The sequence below is a fragment of the Chenopodium album genome, chromosome 21 (genome assembly GCF_948465745.1).
Source record: "Chenopodium album chromosome 21, dcCheAlbu1.1, whole genome shotgun sequence".
NCBI classification, from domain to species: domain Eukaryota; kingdom Viridiplantae; phylum Streptophyta; class Magnoliopsida; order Caryophyllales; family Amaranthaceae; genus Chenopodium; species Chenopodium album.
This window is the reverse complement of record NC_137854.1, coordinates 9,993,472-10,010,000: the sequence shown is the minus strand read 5'-3', so window position 1 is coordinate 10,010,000 and position 16,529 is coordinate 9,993,472. Positions and strand designations below refer to the sequence as shown.

The window sequence follows — 16,529 nt, the reverse complement described above, 5'->3', positions numbered from 1 at the left end:
TAAGTTACTGTATAGCAGTTGCCTGTATAATTTGTTTGCATTGTTAACCCCACTAACTTCTTTGACCTGCTGTCTAGCTATCTGAATAATAACTATTTGACTGGAGGAATTCCGGCTCAGCTAGCAAATTTAACGAACTTGGAGATCTTGTAAGTAAACCCCCCCAAATTTTTTGATTTGTTGTACAGTTTATTCTCTTAAGCTGGTAATTTTTCTTTTCTCTTGAATCGTATGAGAAGTTTCATGGTGCATTTGTCACAGGCATCTGTCATACAACAAAATGACTGGAATAATTCCATCTGCCCTTGCTCGTCTTCCTAGATTGACATATCTGTAAGTCTCAACTCTAACTGCCTGTATACAGTGAAATTTGAGCTGCTGAATTCTCTATAATTTAATGTAGAAATAACTGCGATCTGTTATTGATCCCTACTTGAAAAATGTACGAAGTAGAAAAGAAATCTTTGGTGTTGATAAATCTTTACATGATTTATAAGAATGATCATTGTACACCCCTAATTCAGGATTCTAAAACCAAATTTGTCTTTCTTCAAGTGTGCTTTTAAGTTAAAGAACTCCTAGACTCTACTTTCAAGTTTGTTCATTTGGGGAAGAGGGAATTGGGGGAAGAGTTCAAATTCTAGATCGACTTTTTGGCATGCTGACAAAATTATTGATCATATGGCTATGCGTAGTCTCATTTATCAAGCTCTATAATTTTCAGGTACTTGGATCACAATCAATTTAGTGGGAGAATTCCTGACGCATTCTATAAGCACTCATTTTTGAAAGAAATGTGGGTTCTCTAAACCTTTTGAATCATAGAAACTACATAGTGTATTATAGGGAACCTGTAAGGCTGTAACTATTTGCTATTTATGTGTTTATGCAGGTATATTGAAAGCAATGCATTCAGACAAGGCGTAAACCCTATAGGTGTTCACAAAGTACTTGAAGTCTCGGACACAGAGTTCTTGGTCTGATTCAGAAGCCCCTATTCTTTATCTGTCTTCACATCCCACTCCCTCCACCCCTTTCCAAACAAGAAAGGAAAGTAAAAGTTAAAAAGGAAAGCTTTTACGGGGAGAGGTGTACTCATTCGAGCTTGAAATTGAATTTTGGTTGAGGCTCCTAAGTGTAGATGAAGAAATTTGCACCCTTGTTTGTAGGTACAGAATGAAAAATGTATGAATGTAGCCATGATGGCAGCAATTAGCCATTTGTTATAATTAAAGAATTTATAGATGCTGATTATATTTATTATTATTTATGCTCTTATCTCTATGATTAATGGCGTTGTTATTATCGCCGATATTGGATATGAAGAAAATTGACTTGCTTTATGAGAAATCTTCAAACAAAACCAACCTAAAACAGATTAGCTCTCAATTTATGTACACATAATTTTATCTGAACTATTATAATTTTCTTGTTACCAAATTAATTTTTTTTTTCATTTCTACGGAAGAAGTCGTCTCAATTTTTTTTCTACTTGGCTTGGGAAAGTTCCAATCAAATGGCACAATTGTAAATAAATCAACAATACGGAATATGTTCAGTTAGTATCATATTTTTGTAATTATATCGACACTTGTGGGTCCATTTTAATAAAAAGTTTTGCCACTTAATTATCAAGGTGATAAACCTTTTTTCTATTTTTTGTTTGATAGGATATACATACGAGTTTTTTAAACCCTATCTTTTCCTTCATTTTTTTTATTTTTTATTTTTATTTTTTTAAAGCAATCTTTTCCTTCATATTTGAGTTTATCTTATCTTTTTCCTTCAGATTTTCATTTTACCTTGTACGTGAAATAAGGTACCATATGTAAAGAGAATTCTTTTTTTTTTTTTTTTTTTTTTTTTTTTTTTTTTTTAAGAAAAAATAATAAAAAGAAATCTAATATTTTTTCCAAATGAAATTTTAATTGTCAATTGCTCTTGTAGCTCAGTTGGTTAGAGCACCCGTTTAGTAAGCGGGAGGTCTTGAGTTCGACTCTCAACAAGAGCAATTTAACCTTTCTTTTTTTATGGCATTTTCAATATTTCATTGTATTGCATTGGAAATTAATGTTTTGGCTTTATTTTTATTTATTTTTTGACCTTGGCATAATTAATTAACACCCTTTAACAATGTTTTATAAATTAATAATAATTGTCGAGCATGGTAGTTGTTAATATATGTTGTTACAGGATGTAGATTGCAGGATAATTATTTAATTTGGGATAGATAGATTTATCTTTTCTACAATTGTATTATCATTATCATGTGTAGAAAACAACACATTTATCCAATATTTAAGGATAAAATAGATCATCGTCATCTTTAATAATAACATTTCTATCCGTACTTAAGCTAATCTATCATCATTAGGTGTCTCCATTAGTATATAAGCATAGCCATATATGCCATCTAATAACATATACAGAAAAAAAAAAAAAAACATTAAGAAATCTAGCTATACAATTCCATTATAATTCCAAGTATAATTATAATGGAATTGTATAGATCAAGTCTTATATTTATAATTTCGTTTCTTATAGTTATTAGTTCTAATAATTTATTATGTCTTGGACTTAATAATAATGAGGTGAATGAAGTTAAAGTGACAATTAGAGGAGCAACATCGATTGGAAAAACAGATGACAGTTTTATATGTGCGACTTTGGATTGGTGGCCTTCTAATAAGTGTAATTATGGTCAATGTCCTTGGGGAAAAGCTGGTATCCTCAATTTGGTATGTACCACGTTACATATTAGTTGCAACTTTGGAATTTTGTATGTTTCTCAAATAATACCCCAAAATTGCAACTAATGTTCAACGAAGGAAGTATATATTTTTTGGTTTGTTAGAAAAATAATTTATTGAAGAATGAGAATGATTTGTGTGATTAACTGCAGGATTTGAGAAATAAAGTATTGAATAATGCTGTCAAGGTTACGTATGCTCTCATATTTATTTACCTTCCTACTTTCTTTTATCAAGTGTAATTTAATCTGGTAATATTTGTTTTATTATGGATTTTAATAAAATTGGCTTTTTTATGGAGTATATATTAAAGTTAATTAGATTAATTTTATTGAGGATTTTATAAAAATTTGACATTTTACTAATCTTTTTTTCTGATCTTTGACCCTCGTTTTTTCCTATAACTAGGTTATAAATTAAATATGGAGTATGAGTACATAATTGATTGTTTTTTTTTATTTATTTTTTATTTATTTTTTTTTTTTTTACGGGAAATAATTGATTGATATTTTTTTTGGGGTAAAAATAATTGATTGACTTTGGTCTTAATAAATTCATCTTGATTTTATTTTATTTAACTAATTAATAATAAATATATCATCGTGATATAATATAAAATGAGATGTGAGACTTTAAATTTCAAAACGTACTAATGACACGTACAATTTTGTGAAGGTATAGGAACATACGAATAATTTAAGTCTGTAGTATTGTAGTAAATGATACATGTTCTTTTGTTTTAAACGTGCTCAAAATTATTAATCTTGTGCAGCATTGAGTCCACTAAGATTAAGAGTTGGAGGATCACTACAAGATCAAGTGTTTTACAACGTTAGAAAGCCCACAAGCAAATGCCAACAGTTTTCCTCAAAGAGTGATGGCTTGTTTGGGTTTACCAAGGGTTGCTTTCACATGCAAAGATGGGATGAGCTTGCTCAGTTTTTCGGTAACAACGGGTAATTAATACTTGCATCGCTACATTCTTATATAGAGACCACTAGAAAATAGTCTTGCGTGCACCTGTTATACTACATGTACAACACTATTAACGTGTATCATTATTTTTATATATCTAATTTGCAGGGCTTTAGTAACATTTGGGTTGAACGCCCTCATTGGGAGGGAAAAGGTCAAGGGTGATGATCTTTACATAGGAGATTGGAGTTATCAAAATGCACAAGATTTTATCAATTACAACATCTTTAAGGGACACAAAATTGACTCTTATGAACTTGGTACGTCGTCTTTAATTTGATGTAACTACAATAAAGTTTTAATTGTTATTAATCTTACTATGAGATTTATCTAAGCTATATGATTAATTTTGATGTTATTAGGAAATGAGCTATGTGGAACTGGGGTATCTGGAAGAATAGAGGCTGAGCAATATGCTAAGGATATGATAGTACTTAAAGAAATAGTAAAAAAATCATACCCGAATCCGATGACCCGGCCCAAGGTACTGGGTCCAGGTGGTTTCTTTGATGAAAAATGGTTCACCACCTTCTTACAAGTATCAGGACCTAATGTTGTTGAAGGTGTTACCCACCACATTTACAATCTTGGTGCTGGTATGTATACTAGTCATCTAATACAAGTATAAAATTTACTTAGTTTTTAAACATATTGTTAAAACAATTGTGTTTCTTACCTTGTGTTTAGGTGTTGATAAGAATCTCATTAACAAGATTCAAGACCCCAATTTTCTGACCTTAGTAGCTCAAACATACAAAGATGTCTCCAGGGTTGTGGATCGGTTCGGACCGTGGTCTGAGCCTTGGGTTGGCGAATCCGGTGGAGCGTTTAATAGTGGTGGCAAAAATGTTTCTAACACTTTTGCTGATGGCTATTGGTCTCTTTCCACACATTTTTTTTTTCTCATTTTTATTCCTGTTACATGTTATACTTACGTATTACATGTACAAGTATGTATTCCTGATTTTTGTTTGTTTTTGTGGGAATAGGTACTTGGATCAATTGGGCATGACAGCGTCCTTGAACCATAAGGTCTTCTGTAGACAAACTTTGATCGGAGGGAACTATGGGCTTCTTGACACCAATACCTTTATCCCTAATCCCGACTTTTATGGGTGAGTACTAATAATTTTATTACTTTTTGAGACGTTATGATATTGTGACAATTTAATTAAAAAAAATGACACAAAATCTCATTTTAGGGCTTTATTGTGGCACCGTCTGATGGGGAGCACTGTACTTGCAACAACTCACACCGGTTCTCCTTATCTAAGGACGTATTCCCATTGTTCAAAAACCAAGGTAAGCAATACCAATTTATTAGTGCTTTGATGTGATGCATTGAATAAATTACACTATCAACGTGACAACTAATTCCGGACAAAAAGAACCCTGTAGTTTGTTTACTATTAAGATGCAAACTTGTTGGTATTAAGACTATTAACCATATTCTATTTATGCTATTTGCAGCCTGGGGTTACTCTACTGATCATCAACATGTCAAATTCCACCACTTTCAATATTGATTTAGTGAATGATCACAACTTATTCCCTGAGCCAAGAATGACAAACACAGAGCCGTGGTTACAAGAAAGAGAAGAGTATCACATAACCCCGAAAGAGGGAATATTCAGAGCAACCAGATTCTTCTGAACGGGAAGTTGTTAAGTCTAACTCAGAAATCGAACATTCCTGAGATGAAGCCCGTGTTTGTGAAGACTTTTTCACCTATCAAGATTGCACCTCATTCATTTGTTTTTGTTACCATTAGGAACTTACAAGCACCTGCATGTAATAGTTTCTATGATTTTTTTTTAATGTGAACAATAAAATGCAGCAATAACAACATTCTCTTTCAGTTCTTCTGAAATTTTCGATTTCTAGAAACAAATTTTCTGATTTCTACAGAGGATAGAATGACAGAGAACACGAAAGAAAGAAAGGAGCTTATGTACAGCTTCGTTAAAAAAAATAGCCTTTTTATATACTGCTTGTGTAGTTGTGTCATGTATACATACAGATGGAAGTAAAGAATGAACTTAAATCCAACTACTACAAGTAAAAGAATAGAAAGAATGGACGGAATATCAACCTCTAAAAACAGTGGAAAAATTACAGAATGAACATTATAAAGACCAATTACAGAAGGACAGGAAACTGAGGTTACTGATCTAAATCACTTGTTAAGAAGATGACGAGCACGCTGATTAGCCCCTTTTACCCTGGAGTTCAACTCGTCCATGTCAGTGTCAAGATGATCAAGTGCTTTGTTTTGCCTGCAATCAAAACACCCATCAGAACATAGAAAGGCGAGTAGCACGAAACAAGCTAGGTAGAAGTTAAAGTAAAGCAAGTAATAAGGCAAGAAGAAAAGACAGCCTCCAGACTTCTTATCAAGAAAATCAAAGGTGGCAAAGAAAAACTTACTTGTCGAGTTCAGAACCCATGTCCGCTGCCATACCCTTTAGATCACCCAGAATATTACTTAAATCTGAAAGAGCATCATCTTGCTTTTCCTTCTCCAACTAATCACATAAATACACAAAAAATTCAAATCAAGAATCAAGCTAAAAGCCTAAACTTTCTGATAATTTGATCAAAAGACTAGTGCTATGTCATAAGAAATATTACAGACCTCAACTTTCTGCATGGTTGCTGATTGTCCAGAAGGTGGTGTCTTACTACTTGGCTTTCCTTTTGGTAGAGGAGCACCCTTTAACTTTTCTTTCTGCTCTTTTGTTGCACTTTTGGATGGTGCATCTGACAAAATAATAAACAAAATATCCATTACATAGCTACAAAATTTGTATTCGTGGTCAAAAAGAGATGAGCAAAACATGGAAAGAGATGAATTAAACTAAACACGTAACAGGTGAAAGAGAACCTGGTGACATAAGCGGCCCTGTTATGCTACGAGTTTTCTTTGGCTTCCATGTCTTGGAGAACATTCCCCCGAGACTGTTAAGAAGCTTTTCTCCCTGAATATTCATGTCAAAAGAACAAACATGTCCCTTCCATCAGAGTAAATCATTGGATGAAGTGATATTATTCAAAAGCTTGTGTATCAATCTACCGAGCCTTATACACATCTACAAAAACTATGGCTACATGGTGTTGAAATAACTGTAGCATATTTCAAAATAGAACTCAAGAGGAAACTACAATGGAACAACATACAAAAAATGCACAACTATATCCTGCATTGGCATACAAACGTCTAATTTGGCTCAAGTAGTGGCATGCCAACATAAATATGGTTACTAGTTTACTACATGACCATGCTGCACGATTCCAAGTTTATTAGACTATTAGTCCCCACTATTTAAATTTCTACTTATACATTGAACCAAGGGGCACAGTGTTGCATACATTTCCTCTATTTAAAAGATGCATTCACACCATTTTATCACTAGATAAACACGAAATTAATGTACCTAACAGTTGAATGTGGAAAGTACAAAGTCAAAACACGAATAATCTACCCTGTTAACATCACACACCCAACAACTTATTCATCCATATAATCAACCCCTAGGCCACATCTCACAAAATCAACAACAAACAAACAAATATCGCGAAAATCACATCATTGATCCCCCTTAAACTTGCAACCTATGTCCATTTATTGTTCTAACACAAAGAACCACAATAACATCATAAGAAGCAAATTAAAGATATACCTTACTCAAATCCTGGTCAATACCAACAGCCATCTCATGAGTCCTATGAATCTGCTCACCTTGTTGATGCAAGGTTTCGAGTGTTTTAGTAGCATCCTCCCTAATATCCTCAGCAATCTTAAGACAATTGTTGACAGACTTAGTTGTCTCTTCAGCCTTATTAACTGCATACCCTTCAAGCTCCTGCATGGACTTGTTCTCTAGGCTGTCATTAAGGTCTTCAGAGACCAATATAGGCTCGGACGATGTTCGCCTCGACCGGAGGCCTGATTCAGCATCAGGATGTGCAGGACTAGCTGCAGTTGATGCTGAACCTTTTTTCCTAAACCCAAACATTGCTAAAATGTCCTATCTAAGTTTTTTTTCAGAAATTTTGGTTAACACCCTGAAAATTTCAAACCCTAATATCATCAATAATCAAAATTGGGAATTTGTATAGTAATTAAATTGGGTAAATGATAAATTAAACATGCAAACATCATTTCATTGTAATAAATTTATCAAAATCGGAAATTATACGATTTCATTGATCAATTAATCCATTATTCTAGATATATCATTAATATTCAAACAATCAAACATAGACAAAATAATACTCGAACATCATCGATAATTATTGCATATTAACAAGAAAATCCAAGAAACATAGAAAATTGAAATAATGTACCTGAGAATTCCGCGAAATTCGAAGTGGGTATAAATGTAGGTGATTAAATGGTACAAGAATTAGGAAGAAAAAAATTAGGGTAAAAATCAAAATTTAGGGAATTTCAACTCAATGAGGAGAGAGAAAGAGAAAGGAGGGTAAAATTAGAGGGATTTAGCGAGAAAATTGAGAAATGGTGGGAATGAAAAGATGATTGGCGCTCCAGAAAAACAGAGCGAGAATAATATTTTCCCCTCCTTTGACATTTTCGACCGTTATATCGTGCTTAACATATTTTGGGTCAACCGTCAACTCTATTTCTCTTCCTTATCTCCCTACCTAAATTTATTTGTCACATTACTCTGTACCTTGTTTACTCACTTTTTTATCGTGACTAAATATGGAGCACTTTATATCTACGAGTACATTATTTTATATACTCTGCTAGCTTGTAAATTTACTGTAAAATTTTTAATAACAAGCATATTTGGTTAAAGTATTAAGCTCGTATCAATGACGTTGGATCAAATGTGATTTATATTAGTTGTGCTTTATGAAAATGATGGAATTTCTACGCCTACTGATAGAAGAGAGGCTAAGGGTTAGAAAGGTTTTTCTGTTTTGGCAAGTATTTCATTTTTTTTTTAGGTGAGAGTGACATGGTGACACTATTATTACTCGTGATCATTTATAAAATTTTCAAGAAAAAGTGAAGTGAGATTCTTTCTTCAAGATAAGAACAAAATTAGAATATAATTTTGATTGTAATATAATTGGAAGGTCTCGTATTGAGATCTTGGATCGGTTCATCTAATTCTAATTAGTATAGTTGATCACTTATCGTATCTTGTATTTTCAAATTTCTGGTCTTCAGGTAGGTTTGGCCTTACCAATGTAAATCTACGAACAACTTAGGGAAATTAAGCTGAACTAAACTAAACTGAACTGAACTAAACTGATCTGAACTGAACTAAACTGAACTGAACTGAATTGAGCTGAAATGAATATTTTATGTGAGAGGGAAATTAAGAGCTGAATTGAACTGAATTGATTGTAGCTGAACTGAACTGAACTGAAATTAAGTAAATGTGAACAGATCCTTAGTCTTGCTAATGTTAGATGAAATAATTGACCCTAGTTATCAAATTATTAACAAAATACTCGTATATATGTAGAAATTTATCCTTTTTTGCAGAAATTCTTATTGAGAATTATGCTTAACTTACATAATTTTTGGTGTAATCTATTACTGTATGATGAAAACAATTTACAAGTTGTATTAACAAGTGGCTATTTATATGGAATGATCTTGAATTAATGACAATTGGTATCTAATCAACAACACAACAAGAAGAATTGCTAGGACCACAATTGTGCTACATAAGAAACTCTAACCACTCTTATTCAACAAATCTTTATGAACGTTGATATTTTTCCTTTCCATCCTTCTCATGAAGCAAAAATAAATTTCTTCATGATCTTAATATCTTGTTGCTTGCTTCATGTTCCATACTTCGTACTACATTTGTGAAAATAATGACAACTTGAATAGAACCACTGACCCCCACCTTCGCAGCCTTAAATCAATTAAATAGGTGACACTTGAAAGTTGAAACAAGTGTTTTAAATTTTGAGATACTAAGCATATATATATATATATATAGAGGAAGGCTCATATAAGAACCCTCCTCTATATAAGAACCCATTGTATATAAGAACTAATCTGGACCGTGGGTTAAAGTAGATCCGACTACCCAAAATCAATAGAATTGTAATGGCACTTTTGTAATTTCAGTTGTACACTTACCATATTCCCTTGACCCCTTCTCCTCTTTCACATCATTATTTTCTCTCTCTAATCTTGCTACAGATCTTTACTCTTCTCTCGTCAATTTCGCTGCGAATCCCCTCATTAAACCCAAATTTCATCAAATTCTTCAAGAAATTTGTTCGAACTTATGAATTGTGTGCGAATTCTTCATAATTTCTCCCATATTTCGCGTTTTAGGTCTGTTTTAAAGGTATGATGAAAATTTAGGGTTTTTTATTCAATTTTCTTATAATTTTTATTGTTCAGTTTTCTAAATTTATGTGTTGATTTTTGTTATTTGGTTCATAATTTCATTGAATTTTGTGTTGATAATTTCATTCTTTTATTCGATTTCAATCATTTTTATTTTTTCATTATTGTTGCTTTTGATCGAATTTCAGCTTTAGTTTCTATGTTCTATTGTTTTGAGTGTTGATTATTTTTTTTTTTTTTTTTTTTTTTGTAATTTTAATTTTGTTATTTTATTTTCAATTTCAGGTTTATCAGTTTTCATCTAATTTTGAATGAATTTTGGATCCGAAAGCTAAGCTTATGCGACCTTCTTCATCATTAGTTATTCAATCATGTTTATTTCTTATAATTAATGTTACTGATTTAATGTTTGATCTTCATTTCATAATTTTTGAGCTATAATTGATCATGTTCTAAATAATTGTTCCCTTGTTCTAAACTATTATGCTAATGTTCTAAACTTTAATTAAATTAATTAGAACTTGTCTTGATTAGTGGATTAATAACAGTTTAATCTCTGGTCAATGTGAAAGATACGTTACCATATTCTTAATCCAGAATGTTATCATGCTATTCTTAACCCGGAAATTCAGGCAGGCTTGTCGTGATTCCGTTGATCATCAAAATCGATGTCAATAATTTTCATGAATTAGGATGCAAGAATAGCACCTATGAAAGCTCTTCCTCCTTTGGTTTGTGTATGTATATCAGTATATATGACTCCTATTCTAGCTATTTTGTAGAAGATTGCACATCTGCATGTACTTACTTAGTATATGCACTACAAATTAAACATGGCTATAGTAGATGTGAGTCTAATTCCATTTAATTAAATTGCTTAGCTTGTTTTATCCATTTCCTTCATTTTCTTATTTTATATTTTGTCTTTGGAACACATTTAGGCCGTATAAATGTCTTATGGTCTATCTTAGCTTTATGGTCTATCATTAGATATTTTTTAGTTCATCCTATTGTACTCTAGATTACATAAATTTCTTCAAGTAAAGCATAAGCCCCAATAATGCTGGAGATATATATATATATAGAATATATAGATGAGTCGGGGATATGATTTTTAAAAAAATAACTTTTGAGATGTTTTATATACATTAACCTACTAGCTCAAAGGGTAGAGCATTGTGCAAATGCACAAAAGATGTGGGCTCGAATCCTACGTAGGTTGATTTTTGTGTAATGTGGAGACGAGAGTTTGTATAAGAGTTTAGTTGTAAGCTTGTAACATAGTTCCATAGTAATTAATCATTTAAAGCCAAATATTTGTTTATATAACTTAGATTATTCTATAGAATTTAGTCATTCAACTTTAAAAGATAAGAGTTTACATCATATAAAACCACATATATTTTTTTTTGTCTATGTTCTAAATTATTTCTATCTATGGTCTAAAATTTTCTCGTATTCTAAATTTTTTCTGTGTATGTTCTAAATGTTTTCCTATGTTCTAAATTTTTTTTGCCTATGTTCTTAATTTTTCTCTCATGTTCTAAACTATCTTTCCTATGTTCTAAATGTTTTCCTATGTTCTAAATTTTTTTTGCCTATGTTCTAAAATTTTCTCTCATGTTCTAACTTTCCTATATTCTAAACCTTTTCATATGTTCTAAATTTTTTTTCCTATGTTCTAAATTTCTTTTGCCTATGTTCTAAAATTTTCTCTCATGTTCTAAATTATCTTTCCTATGTTCTAAGCCTTTTAATTTCTTATGTTCTAAATTTTTTTCCCATGTTCAAAACCTTTTTCTTATAATTAAACTTTTTCCAATGTTCTAAATATTTTTCTACCTATGTTCTAATTTTTTTCCTATGTTTTCTAAATTTTTTAACCTATGTTCTAATTTTTAATGCGCTCTAAACTTTTATCCCGTGTTAAATGTTTTTTCTTATGTTCTAATTTTTTTTTTCTATATGTTCTAAAATTATTTCCTATGTTCTACATTATATTATGTTCTAAATTATTACATTTGTTCTAAATTAGGATATAAGGAGAAATAATTAGTTTATTTTTAAAGTTTATTTAGTTATTTATAAAGATAACCTATGTAGGATTCGAACCTACATCTTCTATGCATTTGCATAGTGCTCTACCACTTGAGCTAATAGGTTTTAGCCGTATGTTATTGATCACCACTCCCCCTTAGAAGCAGCGGAAAACAATCACATGTACAAACTCAAATGCCCCCATTACTATGCCCGGCTACATGCCTCCCTTCACATTTTACAATTTCTAAAACCAAAGGCCACCCCCCCTCCCCCCCGCCAATACTCCACTAATTTTTGACAGCAGCTACTACTACTTTAAGACCGATAATTATCATACTAGAAAGCTGCATTGGCATTGATAATAACTAATAAAGTTAAATTGTATCAAGTTAAATTGCCCCCATCATGTATACAAAACCATCCTAACCCGCCAAGGCATCTACATTTCATTTTGAGACAATTAAGTTTGCAACCTCAAAAGCATGTTATAAGTCCATCCACCTATTTTAAGCCTTTGAACTCATTAATAATGCCCAGCTAGCCAACATACTCCCCTCACCCCCCCCCCCCCCTCCCTCCCTCTTTCTCCCCATTCCCCAAGTTTTCCCTCAAAGATAATACATGCCACAATCTAAGGGCCGACCAACCACCCAATAGATCCATGAAAAATGATATCACTAACAATTAAGAACGCAATAAGAGGTATCACTAACTTAGAACATGCTAAAAAAGAGTTTACAACATGCTAAGCTAATTTAGAACCTACATCCTCTGTGCATTTGCATAGTGCTCTATCCACGTGAGCTAATAGGTTTTAGCACACCTAACAATAACCCTATGTTCTAAATCTTTTTCTTATAGTTTGATTTTTTTGCCAATGTTCTAAACTTTTCTGCCTATGTTCTAACTTTTCTGCATATGTCCTAAATTATTTTGCCTATGTTGTAAAGCTTCCTGCCTATGTTCTAAATTATTTTTCCTATGTTCTAAATTTTTTTACATATGTTCTAAAGATTTTTGCTTATGTTCTAAATTATTTTTCTTATGTTCTAAATTTTTTTCCTACGTTCTAATTTTTTTAAGTTCTTAATTTATTTTCCTATGTTCTAAATTATTTTTTTTAATGTCCTAAAATATTTTTGCTTATGTTCTAAATTATTTTTCCAATGTTCTAAAGTTTTCTACCTATGTTCTAAATTACTTTTCCTATGTTCTAAATTTTTTTCCTATGTTCTATTTTTTTCCTATGTTCTAAACATGTGTTATAAATGTATGATTTAAATTTTTATCCTACATGTTCTAAATTTTTTCAGCCTATATATGTTCTAAATTTTTGTCTAAGCTCTAAATTATCCTATGTTCTAAATTTATTTAACCTATGTTATAAATTAATATCCTATGTTCTAAACTTATATTCAAATTTTTTTTTTCGTCCTATGTTCAAATTTTTTTTTCCTATGATAAAATATTAACATTAGAGCATAATAGAACATACTTTAGAAAGTAATAAACATACTTTTAAACACAATTTGAGATCATAATAAGAAGAAGCTAGCATATGATATAAATGTGAACATATATAATACGAACACTTTATGACATAAGAGCCATGATATATATACTTTTAGAACATAACATATATACTTTGAAACACAACAAGCATACGTTTAGAACATAATAGATATACTTTAAAACACATAATTTTTATTACAAAAATAATAGATTATCAGAGTTAAACACACTTTGCATACTTTTGATTCACAGAAGTTTAAAAAAAGCGGGTTTACAATAAGTTATTGAATGGCAGTGGTTATGGACTTATGGCCCAACTACACGTGTAAAATTTCTTCTCTCTCCTGCTTTTTTTTTTCTTCTTCTGTTTTTTCTCTTTCCTCTGCTCTTCTTTTTCTCTCTCCTCTTCTTTACCCCTCTTTCTAGTTTCTATCTCCTTGGTTCTTCAATTTCACTCTCGTTTTTCTATCTAATCTTGGTTTTCAACTTAATTTTGTAATTTCTTTTGTTAATTCTTCTTTTACATCCAATTTTGAGGTATGTATGTTCATCTATTTTTTGTATTTTTGGTTATTTTAAGGTATGTTCATGTAAATTCGATTTTGATTTTAGTTTTCGAATATAATGGCGAATGTTAAGCTTTCAAAGAAGGAGACAATTGCTCCTCCTACTACTAGTTCAAACGAAAAAGTTGAAGGCATATTTTCTGAATTTTGTGACCCTTTTTTTTTTGAAGGTCGGCGGACAATACTGCGTTTTTGTAAAATATGGGTCACTTTTGTGAAAAAAAGGGTCACTTTTGTGAAAAAAAGGGTCACTTTTGTGAAAAAAAAGGGTCATTTTTGTAAAAAAAGGTTCATTTTTGTGAAAAAAAACACTTTTGTTAAAAAAAAGGGTCACTTTATAAAGAAAAAAGGGTCACTTTTGTAAGAAAAAAGGGCTACTTTCGCAAATTGTTCGATGTACAATAAAATTATTGTAAACCGGGGGCATGCAAAAGTAATTGCTTTTGATTATAATTTTAGAACATAACAAGTATAATAGATATAATTTAGAACATAATACATATACATTTAGAGCATAATACACATTCCTTCAAACATAATTTTACATCACAAAAATCGTAAATTATCAGATCTAAACACACTACACATACTTTAGATTATAATTTAGAACATAATAAGCATAGTAAATATGATTCAAAACACAAGTTTAGAATATAAAGCCAAAAATTGAAGAAAATTCATACGAATTTGTAACAGTAGGCATATTAGTTCCAAAAACATCCTTATATTCTTCATTCTATGCTTGCAACAATTCAAATTTCAAAATACCAAAAAAAAATAAATGTAAAAAACGTCCTAAATTAGGCAATGAAAGTACCTAAAATTCGTTCAAATTGATAGATTATTACTCACCTTTTCATTTCGGAACTTAATTTCATAGGAGTACGTCGTAATTTGTCAATTTCCAGTCGTATTTCCCTTTGAATTATTTTTTGTGAAATGTAGGGTTTTTTCTTGCGAAATTTTTACTTGAATTGTTCAATGAAACTTGTTTTATGCAAGTTTAGGAACAATATTCTTGAAATTATGTGAAAATTTTGAAGGAAATCGATGATTTTTTGTTCGATTTGGAGCACTTTTGGGGTTTTGAGGAGAAAGAACATGGGGTCTTAGGAAGAGAAAGTGACAAAGGTGTGGCTTGTGTTTGAGGAGAGAGAAAATTTAGAGACTTATGTTTATGTATGAAGGTGAAAGGGTTTTGATATTTACAATAATGCCATTACTGGCTTTCCATTAATTGTGACCGTTTAATTCAATCTAATCCAACGGATTAGATTAGTTCTTATATAACTAGGGTTCTTATATAAGGAGGGGTTCTTACCGGATCCCTCCCCTATATATATATATATATATATATATATATACACACACAGATTTACATTGAAAATGTTTGAAGTTAAAAAAGTTCCCTACTATATATAGTCCTAGACCTTTTTTAACAAAGGAAATTTTAATCTACCGTCCACATTATCAGTTATAAATATCAATTTAGGGCCTATTCTGATTGACTAAAATCAACTGAACTGAACTGAACTGAGCTGAGCTGAGCTGAATTGAACTAAACTTATTAATTAGTGATTTTTAACTACGGATTAGTGCTCTTTGATTATATATTACTATACCTATGTGTATATTATTATTATTATTATTAATTATTATTATTATTATAATTAATTATTGATTATTATTATTAGTATTATTGTTGTTGTTATTATTATTATTATTATTTATTCATGATTATTATTATTATTATTTATTGATAATAATAATAATAATAATTATTATTATTATATTATTATTATTATTATTATTATTATTATTATTTGTTGTTGTCGTCGTCGTTGTAATAAGAGCTTAAAAGAATGAAATTTGGCTTTATATCATTAGCAATATCATTAGACATAAGAGCTGAACTGAACTGAACTGAAGTGAGCTGAACTGAACTGAACTGAACTGAACTGAACTGAATTTCAACGGAAGAGAACAGACCCTTAATCTATTTTTACTCTACTATCTCCATCATCAATTGTAAAAATCGATTTTAATTATTTTATTTGGTTCAGAATTTAATTAGCGATTTTACCCTAGCTAGACACAATAGCTTATTCAAGTACCAAAAGTTAGTGTTTTTGTCTTAGACTCCTAGGTAAATTAAACCTACAAATTTATTAAGTGAAAAAGAGCATTTTTTTTAAAAAATTGGTGATTGACTCAATGGTTCATTCAAATATAAACCATAAATTTAATTGGTAATTAACCTTTGTTAAAAGGAAACAATTCGATGTTAAATATGGATATGCTTTGAATGTACGATTAAATAGAGATGGATTGGATCAG

At 30.9% G+C, this 16,529-nt stretch overlaps 2 protein-coding genes, 1 non-coding gene and 1 pseudogene across 3 annotated transcripts in view; 3 read left to right on the top strand and 1 right to left on the bottom strand.

Moving 5' to 3' along the window:
* The window catches only part of LOC145601027 (uncharacterized), a 6,675-nt gene extending 5,397 nt beyond the window's left edge, over nt 1-1,278 (top strand). The window contains exons 8-11 of the mRNA XM_081656933.1: nt 78-149; nt 262-333; nt 725-796; nt 893-1,278. Of these exons, the coding sequence (XP_081513059.1) occupies nt 78-149; nt 262-333; nt 725-796; nt 893-983 (307 nt within the window). The 3' untranslated portion in view covers nt 984-1,278. The remainder of the gene's footprint in view (nt 1-77; nt 150-261; nt 334-724; nt 797-892) is intronic.
* Nucleotides 1,279-1,937: 659 nt separating this feature from the next.
* TRNAT-AGU (transfer RNA threonine (anticodon AGU)) lies at nt 1,938-2,011 on the top strand. Its single transcript has one exon. It is a non-coding gene; the product is annotated as a tRNA-Thr (tRNA).
* A 484-nt stretch (nt 2,012-2,495) lies between these two features.
* Nucleotides 2,496-5,762, top strand: LOC145600336 (heparanase-like protein 1; annotated as a pseudogene).
* On the bottom strand, nt 5,684-8,264 carry LOC145602504 (putative SNAP25 homologous protein SNAP30). The gene is made up of 6 exons (XM_081658697.1): nt 8,073-8,264; nt 7,406-7,790; nt 6,610-6,703; nt 6,361-6,485; nt 6,153-6,250; nt 5,684-6,001 (listed from the first exon to the last, which is right to left on the bottom strand). Exons 2-6 carry the CDS (start codon nt 7,739-7,741, stop codon nt 5,902-5,904), a joined length of 753 nt encoding a protein of 250 aa, XP_081514823.1. The 5' UTR covers nt 7,742-7,790; nt 8,073-8,264; the 3' UTR covers nt 5,684-5,901.
* Between the last annotated feature and the right edge of the window lie 8,265 nt (nt 8,265-16,529).